The sequence below is a fragment of the Herpailurus yagouaroundi genome, unplaced genomic scaffold (genome assembly GCF_014898765.1).
Source record: "Herpailurus yagouaroundi ecotype Mexico unplaced genomic scaffold, PumYag 428, whole genome shotgun sequence".
NCBI classification, from domain to species: Eukaryota; Metazoa; Chordata; class Mammalia; order Carnivora; family Felidae; genus Herpailurus; species Herpailurus yagouaroundi.
In genome coordinates, this window is record NW_024412645.1 from 2642929 (window position 1) to 2660061 (window position 17133).

Here is a 17133-nt window from a genome sequence, read left to right on the forward strand (position 1 = left end):
ATTGCTGGACTCAGCTGGCTTTAGGATCATCACCACATTGCCTGTGCCCCCGCCCGGCCTCTCCTAAACCAGGGGGACCCCAAGCAGCTGCCCCAGGACCCACCTGCGAAGGCTGTGGGCCTAAGTGCCATCCGTCGCATGGTGTTGCCTGACCAGCCAGGCTCCAAGAAGCCAGCGGAACCTGAAACTGAGGGATGATACTGATGAGAGCCCCGCCGGCCTGCACTATTCCCCATGTGCCACTGTGGCCCCGGCCAGGATCCCTACCCCTCCTGGTGAAGAGGGAGACAGAGGCCCAGAGAGGTGGGACAGTTTTCCTGGGTCACACAGCAAGAGCTGGGATGAACTGGAACAAGACTGCCAACTTGATGGGACTGGGGAGCGGGCTGGCAGCAGGTAGGGGCCAATGACCCCAGCAAGCTGCATGGGTTAAGAGCTTAGAGGTAACAGATGCAAGGTTGGGTCCCAGCCCTGCTACTTGCTGACCTGTATGACTTGTCCTCTCTGGACCCGCCTATATTCCCATCTGTAAAGTGGAGTCATAAGGCTACTACACGCCCCAGGCTGGTGTGATCCTGAGGAAGGCAATGTATACAAAGGGCCCCCTGGGCACACATAGGCACACAGCAGGCAGCTGGGACATGGCTGTCCCCCTTCTCCCTGCCCCAATTGGTAAGAAGACACTGAAGTGGAACCCGCCCTGGTTTTAAATGAAAACCAGAGGGAGGCTGGCTGCCTGGGAAGGGCAAGGGGGGCTGTGCTCTACTCTGCCACCACCCCTATGAAGAGCGGCCACCCTGGCTGGTCTGGCTCTGGGGGCCTGGTTTTCCCCACAGCCAGAGGGATGGGCTGGCCGAGCCAGGGGCAGGGGTACAGCTGGAGGGGCTCTGGAGCCAGCAGTAGCAACTGCCCTTCTCTGCCCACCCCCCCCCACCGCCCCCCAGGCCTGCCTTTTAAGGCCACAGAGTGCCATCTGGTTGGGGGGGGGGGCGGGGAAAAAAGGCCCAAATAAGGCACAGACCTGGCAGCTCTGAGCCAGGCTGCGGGTTGGTGCAGGGAGTGCGGCGCCGGGAACTCAAACCAGACGGGTGTCTCTGGCCAGCCCCCAGCAGGGAGGCGGCCAGACCCTGTTCCACTATGGGGCCTCTGCTCAGACTGGCCTTGCATCTCCCGCTCACCCTCCCTGGGGACCTGGGACTTGCCCCATGGCAGGGAATAAATCTGGCCCAGGACAGAGGAAGGTGGGCTGGCAGCCCAGGACCGGGGGCAGGGATCGGGGCAAGGTGGGGGGAATGCCATGTGAGCCAAGGCCAATGCTAAGTCTTCTACACACCCCAGCTCAATCTCACATGGTAGGTTGTAACAGCTAACACTTAACAGCTAGCACTTACTCTGGGCCTGGCACATTCCAGTAAGCACTTCACATACACATTTTTAACTCATTATCCTCACGGAACCCTATAAATGGGTAGCTAGTACCACCTCCACTTTACAGATGGGAAACTGAGGCACAGAGCTCCTCTGTCCCCTGTGCTCAGATGAATGGACGAGTGAATATGAGTATCTCTCTGGGGGGAAACCAAGACGGCTGGAGCCTGGACTTGAACTCAGGTTAGCCTAACTCCAGGGCTCGACCTCTGGGCCACCTGGCACCTCGAGTCAGCCCACTGGGTGGAGGCAGGGAGGCCTGGCACCTGTAGGAATGCTGGCTCTGGAGGAGAATGGGCTCGCCAAGCCTTCCTCGTCCTCTTTGCTCCCAGGTGAAGATGTAAAAGGCCATTTTGTTACTCTTTTCAGGAAGTCAACCAAAGGAAGCTGCTGTCTCTCCAACCTCATGGAAGTTTGGGTTTTCTCTGGGATGAAGTCTGGCAGAGCATCTGCCCGGCCCGGCCTCCTCACTTACCCTGCTGTTTCCCCCTTTTTTCATGGCATTGCCACCCTCTAACATGTACTGTGTCAGTTCCCCAGTTCACGGCCAGTCACCCACCCCACTGGCTGGAACATGAGCCCCACCAGGGCAGGGACCTAGTCTGTCCCATGAATGGCCTGGAAAAGTGCCTGTTGCATAGTAGGGCCTCAGTGGCCTCAGCAGACCTTCTGTTAACAAATGCATGAATCACAGGCCCAAAATGAATGTAAAACAAACAAAACAAAGGGCAAAATAATGTGGACGGCAGACACAATGGTCTTGAAAATGAGCATAAATGTTCTAATGTCACACGAAGGCTTCCCTGAGTTACTAATCTATGCACTTGTGGTTGGAAATTCTTTTTCAACCAATTTGCTTTCGTACATTTCACTGGACGCCAGAGAGAACTAGAAAAACTAATGAAAACATGGTCTGACCATCAGCATAGATGTAACTGGTTCAAAGTGATGGCAAGTGAAAATTTTAAAAGAAAGAAAGATGGAAGCAAGGAAGGAAGGAAAGAAGGAAGATACTTAAAGAAATAACAAAACTGCTAAAAAAAAACCCCAAACAAACCCAGAAAATATTGGTTTGGTTTCAGGATTCACAAAAACAATCCCTAAAACTTCAAATTCTGGTAAGTGGACAGAACTACTTTCAGGGGCAAATCAGGCTGTAAAATGGCCCTTTCGCACAGCAAATCCCAGTAGGGAAAAAGCCCAGGGTTGGGACAAGGTCCCCTGTCATCCAAAAGTATCATATCCTTCCCACTGGTGTCGGGCCAGGACCTCTGGAGCAGACCCCAGTGGGCTGAAAGTCCCCCAGACCCCAGCCTGGTGGTCTGTCCTGAAGTTCCACCCCTCAGCCCTAACCTTGCCCTCTCAGGGGCTCCAGGCTGGGTTCCAGGACCACAAACCCCAGCTTCACTCTGGGAAACCTGACTGTGGGCTACTTCCCACCACCTGGGAGGTCTCTGCCAGTACCACACACACTGCCTCCCTACCCCCTTCCCCACAGCTGCCAGTCCTATATCACCTCCTCCAGGAAGCCTTCCCAGACAGACCAGGGTACCCACCAAAGCTCCCCCCATGACACTCTCATCACTCCCTGCCTTGATCTGCACAAGGACAGCATCAGGTACAGTTTCAAGCCCTGTGCCCCCATAAGCAGCTCCCCTTCCCCCTGCCCACCACTAGGGCTAAGCTAAGAAGCCCCTTCTCATTGGGTCTTTATGAGAACATGAGGCCCAGAAAGGAGAGGCTGTCTGCCCACACAGAGAGGTAGGGATGTGGGGATTCAAACGCCACCCTACACTGGGAATGTGGGTGTGAGAAGTTGCGAGTGTCCCTGGGCTTCATCTCTGGCTTTCTCTTCCAGGACAGGGGCCAGCAGAGGGGCTTCCTCATTCATGAGCCACCCACAGGTCTGCTGGGTCCAGTGACCACAGCCACAGAGATGCAGTCTCCCCAGCCTCAGTCCAGGTGTCGTCCTGGGAATTTACTTTGCAAATGTAAATATTTGCTGCTGTTGGCCTGAACCAAAGATGGGGTCAGGGATGGGGCCAGGAGCTCCAAGAACCCTCCAGCTGGCTTCTGGGAAGCCTCAGTCTGTGTCTAGCCTGGCCCTCTCTTCAGGGTAAAAGGAGGTTCCCATTCATTTCCCATGTGCCCACTGTACGTCAGGCACTGGAGAGACACGAGTAGTGATGGCAAGGCGGGGGCCACCGTAGCCAGGTGGCAGCTCCAGGAGGTTCACAGGCAGAGGGGACAGCTGCTGCCCAGGCTGTGGGGTGGGAGAGAAGGCCAGTGTAGGCCAGGGGTAAGATGGAGTGAGGGCAAGGCTGGAGCACATCACTGGGGTGGTCAGGAAGGTGGAGAGGGGAGCCACCCAGCTAGGGGTGAAGGACGGACAGGCAGGGAGTCAGAAGACAGGGGCTGCTGGACCTTCCAGACAGGAGTGGAGTAGATGGGTGGCAGACTCGGGCAGCACTGAGCCCACAGGATCCTGAATCTTCAGAGTAAAGCACAAACTTTGCACTGTAACTGGCATCTAGTTAGGGCTGGAAAGATAGGTGCAGGAAGGGCCTGGCCCTGGATGGTGGAGAAGCCCAGGGCCCAGGCAACACCTGGGCCAGAACCTCTGGTCTGTTCTTAAGCTTTTTTGCTGTGTGACCTAGGGAAAACTTCTTCCCTCTCTGGTACCCCATCATAGAAGGGCTGTGGGAGTCCACAGATGGGGAAGGGACATGTGTGCTAAGGACAGTGGAACAGTGAGGGGCAAACAGGTCACCTAGCTGCAGGGGATCCCATGGGAGAGGAGGGTGAGGCAGCTTCTCGATTTTTCTATCAGGGAGCAAGCAACTGGGGCTGAGATTGGCTTCCACCAGTCTCATGGTGCCCCAGCTGTCTGAATACTCCCCTACTGGAAATCCTCAGCTAATGCTCCTGCAAAAGAAAAATCCTGGCCCCAGGTCATACTGATGGACTTTGAATCGGGATGTGACCTTGAGCAAGGCATTTCCCTCTCCCAGCCTCAATTTCCATACCTGGACCTTCTGCATCATGGCATGATAGGTAGCATGACACCGGTGGGTGTGAGTCATGGTACCCGGCATGGAAGACAGCGGACGCTTTCCTTCCCCTCATCATTATTATTACGGGAGGGTCTGAGCCAGGGGGAAGCTGCAGACCCCAGGTCAGAGCCCTAGCTCTGAGAATCCCAGCTATAAAGCTTATTTGCTGTGTGACCCTGGATGAGATCTACACCCTCTCTGAGCCTCACTTACATCGCCTGAACAATGGGGCTGATGGGTGAAAAATCTGTCTGCAAGGACTCCCTCCTCCCAGAGGCAGAATAACACGGAGGCCACAGCAGCCCTACCCTCAGCAGAGCCCACCAGGGGCTCAGGACCAGCAGACACAGTGCATCCGGCCTTGGCCCTTCCTCAAAGTTTTCCAGTGGGAGTGGGCAGCCAGGTGAGACTCAGCCAGGCTCCCTTCCTCCATCTAGTCCCACCTCCCAAGGCCAAGAGGCATTAGTAGAGGCTTGATCAGACAGGTCCCGTGCTGAGTGACAGGTCCAGGTGAATACCCTTCTGAGCCTCAGTTACCCCATCTGTAAAACGGGGCCTATTCCAGTCTTTTCCTCATAGGTTGTCATGAACATCAGGGAACATCCTCACTCATCATCCCAGAGTGAACATTGCCATTCTGAAGATGAGAAAGCCAGGGCTAAGAGCTACGAGTGAATGAAGAACCTGCAGACTTGAGGCCTGTTTGCTGAGCAGCTGACTGAGAAACTAATCTCAGAGGTGGGAGGCAGGACAGTCCCAGAGAGCCATCGCAGAATCCCCAGCACAGGGGCCAAGGGGGAGAGGAAGATATAAATTTATGAATATCCACTGTGTTCGAGGCATGAGTCTCAGATGCTCATAATAAAGTACAAGGTGGGCACTTTTCAATCCCAGGTGACTTCCAGATAGAGACAAGATTCAGAGAGGTAGGGTGACCTGCCCCAGATCACACAGCAGAGCACAGCTGATCTAGATCTGAATTCTGGAATGATGGGTGCTCCCTCTCCTCCTTCATGTCACCCCACACTGCTCTGGTGACACTGCTCTGTGGCCCCAGGGCCATGTCACAGGGCTGGGCAGACTATGAGGGCAGTTACCAGCCAGGGAAACTGCTGGGGGGGGGGGTGGGGCTCAGCCTCAACCAAGCTGTCAGAGGAAGGGCACGGCCTGGGTTGGGCTTGCAATGTCCTCATGCTTCCCCACCCTCATTCCCAGGACCCCAGAAGAGCAGTGTTCCAGAACATCCAGGCCTGGGCATCTCTTTAGTCTGCTCTGCCGGTGTGTGTGTGGGAGAGGCCCTTCCTGTCTCTGGTTATCACATAGTGCCCACCACGGGCTGCCGTGCCACTGCAGGGTCTTTATGGCTTCATTTCATCCTTGAAACATCCCTGGGAAGCAGACTCTAGTACCCTGCCCGTTTCACAAGTGAGAACACAGAAGTTTAGTGTGGGAGAGCCCAGGCTCTACAAGAGCACACAGCAGCTTGGTGCTCTTTAGAGAAGGTATTCCTCCCTCTGAATGGGCACGAGATACGGGCCACCTGCACTGCAGTCCCCACCCCGCCCCCTCTGCCCGGTGCCCTTGCACAATGACTTGCACAATGTATGGGGAGTCCCTGGCCCAAGGGCACACAGCTGGTGTGTGGCAGATATGGCCTGGCCCATGAAGCCCTGGAGACGTCCATCCCAGGCTGGGACCTGGAGGCCCTGAAAGAGGAGATGGCAGATGTCAGGGTTGGCCTAGCCCAGCCCCCGTCTTGCACGCCAACCTTGCCATTGGCAGAGACCTTAGCCTTGATCCTGGTTTCTGGACACACAGCCTCCAGCTGTGGGACTCAAGGGCATGGGAGCTGCCCCCACCTGTCCTCCGCCCTCACTGGCTCCATGATGGCCCCACAGACCTGGGAAGGTCTGCCCTTGGGAGGGAAGCCACTGACAGAGTGGCCTTTGTCCGGGCAGGCCCTGCCTGGCTCAGGCCCGCTAGGCCCAGGTGGCCCCCATACTCTGGGGACTTACTTCCCCCCCGACCAGCTACTCTGTGTCCTCTTTGGCAGCAGCCCTCCTTGTTGGCTCTCCTCCTGCCCCCTGGGCCCCTCTTCCTCCCACCAGGGAGGGGAGGGTCCCATTCCTGGTTCCCCTTGATGTCTGCCCTCCCACACCGGCACGGCAGCTGCCTCTCTGTACAGGACCCCTGCTGGGCATCAGGCAGCTCCCCCACTCCCTCTGGCCACCCCTACCGGAACTGGAGACTCCCCAACCCCACAAGGAAATCTGCCAGGCCCCTCCCTGCCCCACTCTGTCGTGAGCTCTACCCCCCACCCTGTGTGACTCTGGGCATGTGACTCCACCTCTCTGGGCCTCTGTTGCCCATCCTATGAAGCAGGACTCTTGTGGGGTCCCAGGGAGGCGAAGCATGTAAATCTTTCAAGAAGCACCTATGAATGGTGACTTCTGTTAGCATCACGCTCTCTTGATTCAGAGGCCATGTCTCACACGTTCGTGTTTCTGGAATCAGAGTATGTCTTGTGACTGATGCTCACATTAATGTGCTGCTCTGGGGGCCCTGAATGCCTCTTTCCACTGATGTGCCTACAGGCGTGCTTCTTGGGCTGGTTCTGACAGCTTCTCTCACTGAGTTCAGATAGGTAGTGAGGGTGGGAGCCATCCAGACTGCTTAGCAGAGAGGCAGGTGCCCTTGAGAGAGGGCTCTCCAGGTAACCATGTGTCCAGGGTGCAGGGAGGCCTGGGCTGTGTCCTCTGTACCACTGCTGGGTGCTGGGCCCTGAGCCACCCGTGTTGCATGCAGAGAAGGGGGGTGGGGTGAAAGGGCTCCCTCTGCCTGCGACACACTCCACATGTGGTGGCCCATCTCTAAGGCCCTGGGAGAGGCCAGGCAGACCAGCCTTCAAATCCTGACCGCCACTCAGGAGCTGTATACCCATCACTTTCCTGAGCCTCAGTTTCTTCACCCACAAGATGGATACAACCATCCCAACCGGGCCAGTTCACAGACTTAAGGGGTGCTTTGCTTCCATGTGCTGTTACCATATCCAATGGAAATGTCCACACGGGTTCTCCCCAAGTTTGGAGGAAAGGCTTGGGATGGTGTGCCTCAAGACATGAGCTATGCAGCATGTATGAAATTCCTTCAGGGGTCCTGAGAGTTAGGCGGTCAACACCCATGGGACAGCAGGCCCTGACTGTGTGCATACCAGCCACGCCTCACTAGTGGGCCCGGGTGTGCCCAGTGCTGGCCACTTTAGCATCTACCGACTTAGCAAGGGTTGACTACTCCCACCCACGCGCCCAAGGGAAGGCACCTGGCCTGTATCTCGGGGTAGTCCTACCTTCCTCGCAGTTCACCCCTGAGTGCCCGGGGCAGCACCTCCACTCACGCGTGGTCACTGTCTTGTACATCACCTTGTATGTGGGTCTCACCACGGTTCTGTAGCTGAAAGAGTGTCCAGCGGGCCGGACTCAGACAGAGTTTTCTGCCACCTTTCCCACCAACCTGGATGTCCGTGGGGACAAACTCCAGGGTCCTCTGCTACCTCTGAGCCCCTCTGGAGCCTCTCTCCTCCTCTATATAGGGATTCAGCCCTTCCAATCCCTTGTAACTCCCCGGGTGGGGGGATCTAGATACTAAGTGGACAGGAAGTCCCTGCAAGCTGGGTTGGCCTGTCCTGCCGAGCAGTGAAGCCTCACCAAATGAATGCATGTGGGTAAATGGTGGAATCCTTCCACCAGGAGGCCCTCCAAGTGCCCCAGGAGCCTAAGGGGAGGTGCTGAGAATGGGGACGGGGCCAATATTCCCTTTGCTCCGCCCACCCTCGGGGCCCCTGCATTTCCCTGCACTCTCGATGCAGTGTCACAACCAGGCCTTTGCTCCTGCTGGCCTCCACCTAGCATGCCACCAGCCCCTGTTCCACCATGGTCTCACTTACCTGTTCCCTGGGCAGCTCATGGGCCAGGGGCAATTCTGCAGCACTCGCTGAAGGTAGGTGCCATTTTGCACGTGGCATGAGATGGTACGGGTCACCACATAGGAGCACCAGTTCCTGAAACAGACCCATAGTGAGGAAGCTCAGGTGCCATGCACAGCCTCTGCCCAGGACCCCGGGGAGGATGAGTGAGGAGGTCCAGGTTCTCTCCAGGAGCCCTGAGTCTCTAGGGAGAGAGACCCCCGAGCTCTGAGTCCTTTGGGCCCCAGTCAGGAGTCTCTGGGCTACTGTGGCTGAGGAGTGACTCCTATAGCTCTGGAGGGGCAGCTGTGCTGGGGGCTCTCGGAAGGTCGTGGGGACTGAGCTGCGGGGGACAAGACGGGAGCAAGGCATCCTTGCCTGCGCTCTCCCTTCTCGATATTACTTCTCTCCATCCGGGTCACCAGGGCCTCCTGCCTCCCACCCGGACAACAGCAGCAGCCCCCGTCTTGCCCCTCAGTTGCTCCCTAGGGAGAATGTCATAAAATGGAAACCTGGCGGGGCGCCTGGGTGGCGCAGTCGGTTGAGCGTCCGACTTCAGCCAGGTCACGATCTCGCAGTCCGTGAGTCCGAGCCCCGCGTCAGGCTCTGGGCTGATGGCTCAGAGCCTGGAGCCTGTTTCCGATTCTGTGTCTCCCTCTCTCTCTGCCCCTCCCCCGTTCATGCTCTGTCTCTCTCTCTGTCCCAAAAATAAATAAACGTTGAAAAAAAAAATTAAAAAAAAAAAAATGGAAACCTGGCCATGTTCTTCTCATGCTCATCCTCACTCGGAGCCCTCCAGATCTCCTGTGCTCATATCTGCTGTGAACCCTCACCTCCAGGCCTTCACACACACTCACGCTGGGCCCACTGCCTGGGCCCACTGCCACACGCTGGGCCCACCCTGCCCCCACTTCTCCACTTGGCACCTCCGACCTTCAAAGCCCTACTGTGCTGTCACCTCTCCCCGAGTCCTTTTCCACCTCCACCCCTACCTGAACAGAATTGATGGTTCCCTACCAGGGATCCCCTGCAGCACTTTGTATACCTGTCTCGCTGAGTTAGGCTGAGGATTCATGTCTGCCCTGTCCCTCCCCTGGCATGACAGAAGAGAGGCCCTATCTCACTTATCCTTGTGTCCCCTCTGTGTGATAGCCAGATGTCCCAAGCATGGGGGACTGGATTCTCCAAATGCCCATTAATAATCATATTGCTTTGCGGGGCACCTGGGTAGCTCAGTCATTTCAGCAGCTGACTCTTGATTTCAGCTCAGGTCACGATCCCAGGGTTGTGGGATCGAGCCCTACATTGGGCTCCACACTCAGCAGGGAGGATTCTCTCTGTTTCTACCTCTGTCCCTCTCTCCCCTGCTCATGTGTTCTCTTTCTAAAAAAACAAAAAACAAAACAAAAAACATAATTGCATTGCATTTATTGAGCACCCACTGTATGCTAAGGATATTTACATTACCTTCCTAGTAAGTCAGGAAGGCACCTCCCTACATTTTACAAAGGTGTAAACTGAGGCTTGGGGAGGGGAGGACAACTGCTCACGTACCAGAGCTGGTGCCTGGTAGAGTCGGATTTGCACCCAGGAATGTGGATGGCCCAGCCTGGCCCCTGACTTCATCCCAGAGATCTCAGCTCCTGTCTCCTCCCCATCTCCTGAGCCACGGTCCACGGTTCTGTGAAGGCCCCAGCCTGGGAACCTGCTGACCCCAGGCTCAAGACCACAAAGGAAAGTCTGGTGGGGTGACAGGCTCTGGCTGAAAAGGGTCACCTGAAACAGTCCCTCCTTTCCCAATCCCGGCAAAAAATGCAGGGCCTGTGACCCTGGGCAGGGCTGAGGGCTGCTGAGCCGCTGGAATGTCTCAGCCATCACAGAGATGTCTGCCACCACCGACATCCAGTCTCTCCCAGCTGCCGTCCCACCCCCGACCCTGGTCACCCATCAGAGAATGTCCTTGGCCGGGACCTGCCGACTAACTCGCTGTGGGACGCTGGGGAAGTCCCTTCACCGTTTTGTCACCCTGGGATAAGTCCAGAAGGAAGAAACAGCCTTAGCCAAAGGCAAAGTGGGGAGAAGGGATGGCTCTGTTTAGACCAATGACCTGGCAGAGGCTCACCATAGCCCTTGGCCAGACACCACATGGAAGAGGTGACAGGGGCTTGTGGCAGCACTGCTGGGAACCACGCGACACTGGGAACAGCCTAAACAGCTACAGGACCACTGGACGTGGAAAACCAGATGCGAGATAGAGCCCAAGTTCTCCACATGTAGACCACCATGTCTGGCTGATTGAGAAACGCAAGTGCAGACCAACGGACAGAGAAGGATTGGATTTCTATTAAAATAAGAAAGCTCAGGGTGGGGGTGGGGGGCCCTGGGTGGCTCCGTCAGTTAAGTGGTTAAGTGTCTGACTTTGGCTCAGATCATGATCTCACAGTGTGTCAGGCTCCGTGCTGACATCTCAGCCTGAGGGTTCTGTGTCTCCCTCTCTCTCTGCTCCTCCCCTGCTCACCCTCTGTCTCTCTCTCTCAAAAATAAATAAACATCACATGAAAAAAAAAAAAGCTCAGGGGTGCCTGGGTGGCTCAGTTGGTTAACTGCCCAACTCTTGATTTCCGCTCAGGTCATGATCTCACTGTTTATGGGTTCGAGCCCCACATTGGGCTCTGTGCTGACAGTGGGGGAGCCTGCGTGGGATTCTCTCTCTGCCTTTCTCTCTGCCTCTCCCGGGCTCAAGCTCATGCTCCCTTTCAAAATAGATAAACTTAAAGAAATTTAAAAAAGAGAAAGCTCAAAGACTATTTATATGTATATGCACATATATAGCTATGTGTGCAAAGTTAGGAAAAATCACATGCTCACATCAAATTGCCACCCATGGGGGCAGGGAGGAGCTTTCCATCTGCTCTGTCTCCTGCAGTAACAGCAGCCTTCAATGATCATGCGTGCTGCACACCAGGAGCTTGGGTCCAAAGCCTTTCACATACCAACTATGAGTGCCACTTTACAGATGGGAAGACTGAGGCTCTCAGGTCTGGGATGAGCCCCAGGCACCCAAGATGAACAACACAGTAAAGGTTGGGATTCAGGTCCATCTGACCCTAGAGTTGGCACTCTTAACCTCAGGCTGGAAATTTTCTCCCAATGAGCAGGTGGGTGATTTTAGAAGTTAAAAAAAAAAAAAAATACATTTCTTCAAAAAGGCCCCACTCTTTAGATCCTCTGGGTCCCTAGAGCTGTTTGAGTTTTGTTTGGTGTTGGGGGGGGCATAAGCCCCTTTGAGAAAGTGATGTCAGTTGTGGTTCCTATCCAGAAAAATGCATAAAACTTGGGGTGCAAGTTTTGGAAGGCACTTCCTGAGGGGTGCTGGGGGTTCCCTGCAGCCTGTGTGATGTTCCTCAGGCTGGCCCTAGGGCTCTGGGATTGAAGGAAGGAGGGAGGGAGGGAGCGAGCAACCCGGGCAGAGGACAGTCAGAAGCTCCAGATACTGGAGGGGCCCCTGCACCAGGAATGAAGACTCCGTCCCAGTGTATGGTTGTATACACACACGCAAAGGCATGCACATCCATCAATGCAGTGAGCACACACACAGACACACACACACACGGACACACGCGCACGTATTTATGAGTGCCTACAACTCCTGGACACACGTGTACCCATGTGCACACACACAGACCCACATAAGCACACACACACACACACACACACACACACATTCAAGCACACAGTCAGACGTAGGCAAATCCAATAGGACACACAGCCACAGAATGATCATCCTGTCAGGCAAATGGCCCTGTGCACACACGCCTCCCTCTATGCCCAGGCCCTGGACCGGGCTGGGGGAGGTGGGCCTGTGACTGCCCACAATTGCTTGACCTGCCCCTCTTTCTTTATACCAGGGGGCAGTGAAAGAAAACGATTTTCTTCTTCCTTAATTAAAATTGCCCCCATGTGGGTTCCTGGTTTATTTCCCACGAGCTGGAGTTTGCTTGAATCCCCTGCTTAAAAGATGTGGAGCTGATGGCTGACTAAACAGGAGGGGATACTTAGGCCATGTGGGGTTCAAGGTCAGCCCCTGGCCACTCCCCTGGGATGGGGCGGGGAGTCACCAATAACCACGCCCACCCTTCCCCAGGCCTTGACGACCCCAGCCCCACTGCTCCCAGGATAAACCCAAGTTCCTCTGAAGAGTCCTGGCCTGGCCCCTCTGTCTACTTTCCAGGGGCAGCAGGACCTCCTTCTAAAGCACAGACCTAAGGTTGCCACTGCCTGCTGTGAGTCCACAGCCACCAAGGCTCCCCATCGTCCTGTGAGCCCTGCCAGCCCTGTCCTTGCATTCGAATTCCCTCTGCCTGGAAAGCACCCACTCCCCCTGCTCCAGCAAACTCCTATTTGTCCTTTAAGTCTCAGTCCTAAGATCCCAGGAGAGGTGAGGCACCTCCAGGGGTCACCTTCAGCCACTCAAGGCAGCCTTGAGCTTTTCCCTTCCTTGCAGATGCTGAGGGAAGGCACTGGCAGGGGCCACACTAGAATGGGGCTCAGCCTGAGGGTGCCCAGGGAGGTTTGCTGAATGACTGAATGACCAAGAACAGGCAATGGCCCTGGGCAGAGGAGCCAGGACCCAGGTTCCCAGAGATAGGTGCTGTACTTGGAAGCCTGCCTACATCCCACTGTCCCTGGGGGTTTTCTTTCTTTTTTTTTTTTTTTTAATTTTTTTAACATTTTATTTATTTTTGAGACAGGGAGAGACAGAGCATGAACAGGGGAGGGTCAGAGAGAGGGAGACACAGAATCTGAAACAGGCTCCAGGCACAGAGCACGACGCGGGGCTCGAACTCACGGACTGCGAGATCATGACCGGAGCTGAAGTCAGCCACTTAACCGACTGAGCCACCCAGGCACCCCTGGGTGGGGGGGTTCTTTTCTGAGATGCGGGTCAGTGATAAGTTGCCCAAGAACCCAGTGAGGCTGAGCCTGTGGGACGGGGCGAGGGCAGGAGCTGGGAGGGGGCAGCCCTTCTCTTCCGGGCTTGCCACTGCTCCCACTCAGCACTTCCTGGGCCCCCAGAGGCTGCTGGAGGAGAGAAAACAGGCCAGACCAGCTCGGTGTGGCACCAGCTACCCCTACCAGGGCCCCCCCACTTGCCCTCCACCCCCTGCCATGTGGGCCCAGGGGACTTTGTCTCTGCAGGGCCCAGGGCTGCGATCCGGAACAGTGATAGGGCTAATTGCAGGAGGCAGCCAAGCAGGCCAGGGGCCAAGGGCCGTTATGAAAAGGAGAGGAAAGAAAGGAGATGTACACGGTGGGGGCAGGGTGATCACAGCCAGAGCCCCGCTCTGGAGGAGAAGTTCCAGTTCTGGCCCTGCTGCTTCCTAACTCAGTGACCTTGGACCCTGACCCTCTCTGCGCCTCACTTTGTCCATCTGCAAATGGGGACAGCAGAATCTCCTCTCACACAAACTGTAAAGCACAGTGCTAATAGCTATTGTTCTCGAACTGTGACACTGGCTCCACACCCCACTGCTGTGGTAGAGTGGCTTCGCTGAGAGACACCAGCACAGTACCTTCCACAGGTCCTTCCTTTGACTTTGGGATAGGAATTGCCAGGCTCTGCATTTTATTTTATTTCATTTTTTATTTTATTTTATTTTATTTTATTTATTTTATTTTATTTTACTATTTTATTTTATTTTATTTAGTTTTTGAGAGAGAGCATGCACATGTGAGCAGGGGAGAGGGGCAGAGGGAGAGAGAGAGAGAGAAAGAGAATCCTAAGCAGGCTCCACGCTGAGCATGGAGCTCCTGGTTGAGCTCAATCTCAGGACTCTGGGATCATGACCTGAGCCAAAATCCAGAGTCGGACGCTTCACCGACCGAGCCACCCAGGCGCCTCAGGCTCTTCATTTTAAAGAGGGGGACACTGAGGTTCTGAGAGAAGTCACCTGGCCAGGTCACCCATGTGGGCAGAGAGCTGGGATTTGAGCTCCCCAGGGAGGGGCTGGGGAGGAAAATTCTCCACTCCTCTCGATTCTAGGATTTGCCCAAAGGAAGCCCATCTTGCAGAGGGAAGTGGCCTAGGCCAGGCCGCGGTGATGGCTTCTACTCTAGAGCCATAGTGCTGAGATGGGTTGTTAAAGGAAATAAAGATTCAGGTGGGAAGGGATCTCATGGGGGCCAGGAAGCAGCCCCAGCAGGGATTGGCGGGGGGGGGGGGGGGTACACAGGGGCCGGGGTGAGCCAAGGCAGCTCTGCACAGCCCCCGGGCACCCTGGTTCCGGGGGTCTCAAAGTCTTGCCACATTCCTGGGGCTGGGGCGGCTCCTTGGATGCCTTCCCGGGCCTCCCCCTCCCCAAGCACAAAGCCTCTTTTCTGCCTCTGATCCTTTGGCTGCCAAGGGGCGCCTGGGGTGCTGGGCTGGGGGTGGAGGGAGTGCTGATGGGGTGTGACGTCCCCATGCTGTCTCCAACAATGCTGGGACGTGGCCACAAGGGGAGGTCCTGGCAGCCGAGGACCACAGATTCCTCGAGTTAGGGGTCCCTTCCTCCACCTAATGTCAGTGATAGGAGGAACCACTGTTCATTCTTCTTATGGGGGACCATCCACCCTCAGAACAGGCAGGGGACAAGGGGAGGAAAGAGGGAAACATTGAGGAAACAGAGACCCGGAGCTATGAAGTGACCTGCCTGAGGTCACACACTGAGTGAGTGCCAGAGCCAGGGCCAGAGCCCCCACCTCCGAACCATAAGCTGCACACCTTTCCCAGACCCACAGCTGACCACTGCTACAACGCAAAGGACACTGGATTGGGAAACTGGCTGGCCTGGATCCAGGTGCCACTTTTCCTCTTTGGGCCCCAGTCTTATCTGTAAAATGGGAGCAACAGCACCGCCCACAGGGCTTTTGTGATGCTCAGGCCACTGGGAGCCTTCTGAGAACAGATGGGGTGACAGTCCCCAGTGACAACAGATACCTGCCCAGAGCCACTATCCTGCTCCCACGCAGGAAGCTGTGAGGAGGTGAGAAGCCCAGGCTGGAAGGCCCTGCCCTGGACTGGCCGGAGGGCAGTCTGGACCTTCAGTCCCCTCAACCATCATCCTGAGCCTGACACTGGGAATTCGAGTTTAGGGTCTCGGTCACCTTAGCACCTAGGATCCTGGGGGTTCACATTCATGCCCTGGGTAGGTGTTATCCTCCCTTAGAGCCTCAGCTTCCTCCTCTATGGAATGGGAACCATCAAAATGCATGCCTTCCATGGCAGTTGGGAAGAAGATTCTGGAGGTGGTAGATGCGGGTAAAATGCCCAACCCAAGTCAGCTGTGTTCAGCATGTAGTAGGTGGTGGCGGCTGTGATATCTGCCACCTGCCTGTCCCTGTCTCAGATAACCGCTATTCTGGCCTATGATGCCTTGACCACCTCTGCCCTCCAGCCCCAGCCATGTCACCTGCTCTTGCTAGCCCAGCAGGGGCATGCTGGCCCCTGACCACTGAGAAAGGGAATCTCTGAAAAGAATTAAAGAATTGAGGCCCTAGGGGGTGGGGGCCGGGGAAGGCCTTTGAATGGGATGAAAAGGCCTGAAGAGGCCTGGCTACTCTGTATTGTCTGCCTCAGACAAGGGCTGGCCCTCGAGAGAGAGGACCCCAGCAGGGGTGGGGGCTGCAGCCGGGACAGGGGCCAGGACAGGTTCAAACACTTATCAAAGCCAGAAAGACAGATTCAAATCCCAGCACTTCTACTAATGGCCCAAGAGCCTAGAACATTATGTTAATTCTCTGGGACCTCAGTTTGCTCATCTGCTAAATGGGGATAGTGCTTCCTACCTCATTCAAATCCCTCATTTGAAGGATTAATGACCACACGGCAAATAAAGGGGCTCAACTCCCCACTGGGGAGATGCTCCACAAACACCAACAGAGAGAATGTTCCCAGCTCCAGAAACAGCAGCAGGAACACAGAATACTCTCTCCCATCTCTGTTCAAAATGCCAGGTCCCTGGGGGTGACCACTGACCCACGGACTGTGAAATTCCACCCCTGTCTTCTCCCTCCGAGGGAAATAAATAGCCAGGGTACTAAAAAAAGCCAAGAGCAGAGGGGAAAGGGTGGAGGTTCCCGAAGGGGGGTCAGCTAGGGGATGTGCTGGGCTTTTCCTGTGTGCAGGGAGGGGGTCCCTTGAGCTAGGGCCACGGAAGTCCTGAGAGGCGGGCTTCTCCTTGGCTGTTCCCCTTCCCCCTCCTTTGGGGCTCTGGAGGTGAAGCGGTGGTGGAGGGGTGGAGGAGGCTGTAGGGGAACGCCGGCTCAGGACACTTGCAGTAGGAGACCCCCGTACAGCCGGGAGCTTGGGCCAGATAGCTGGGCTGCCCAGGTCCCTCACTCCCATCCCGGCCGGCACTGAGGTGGGGGACCAGGTCCCCTCCCCAATCCCTGGCTTGCACGGAGGTTGGGGGGAGGGAAGGGGGGGGTGCCTGGAGTCCTGGCCCCAGGGCTGGCAGGGCACAGAGGTGGTGGGAGGCAGCCCTTACCTGCGTCCGGAGAACTGGGCTCCCCCGACGTTCCACGCGGCGCTGCCTCCCGGGAGCAGGAGCCCGAGGCAGAGCAGCGCCCAGGCCCGCGGGCCGCCCATGCTGCGCCCGGCGCCCTCCGCGCGCGGCCCCTCGCCGTCGCCGCCCCCAGCCTGCCGTCCCC

The 17133-nt window shown here is 56.2% G+C and overlaps 1 protein-coding gene across 8 annotated transcripts in view; it reads right to left on the reverse strand.

Annotated features, from left to right (window-relative positions):
• EMID1 (EMI domain containing 1) overlaps positions 1 to 17106 on the reverse strand; it is a 48862-nt gene extending 31756 nt beyond the window's left edge. For all 8 annotated transcript variants that reach the window (XR_005786999.1, XR_005787000.1, XM_040463771.1 and 5 more), the window contains exons 1-4: positions 16971 to 17106; positions 8425 to 8538; positions 7828 to 7931; positions 104 to 187 (exon numbers count right to left, since the gene is read on the reverse strand). Coding sequence is in view for 6 of the 8 variants with exons in the window: in XM_040463771.1 (XP_040319705.1) it covers positions 104 to 187; positions 7828 to 7931; positions 8425 to 8538; positions 16971 to 17071 (403 nt within the window). In the remaining 2 variants the exon portion in view is untranslated. The remainder of the gene's footprint in view (positions 1 to 103; positions 188 to 7827; positions 7932 to 8424; positions 8539 to 16970) is intronic.
• Positions 17107 to 17133: the final 27 nt, after the last annotated feature.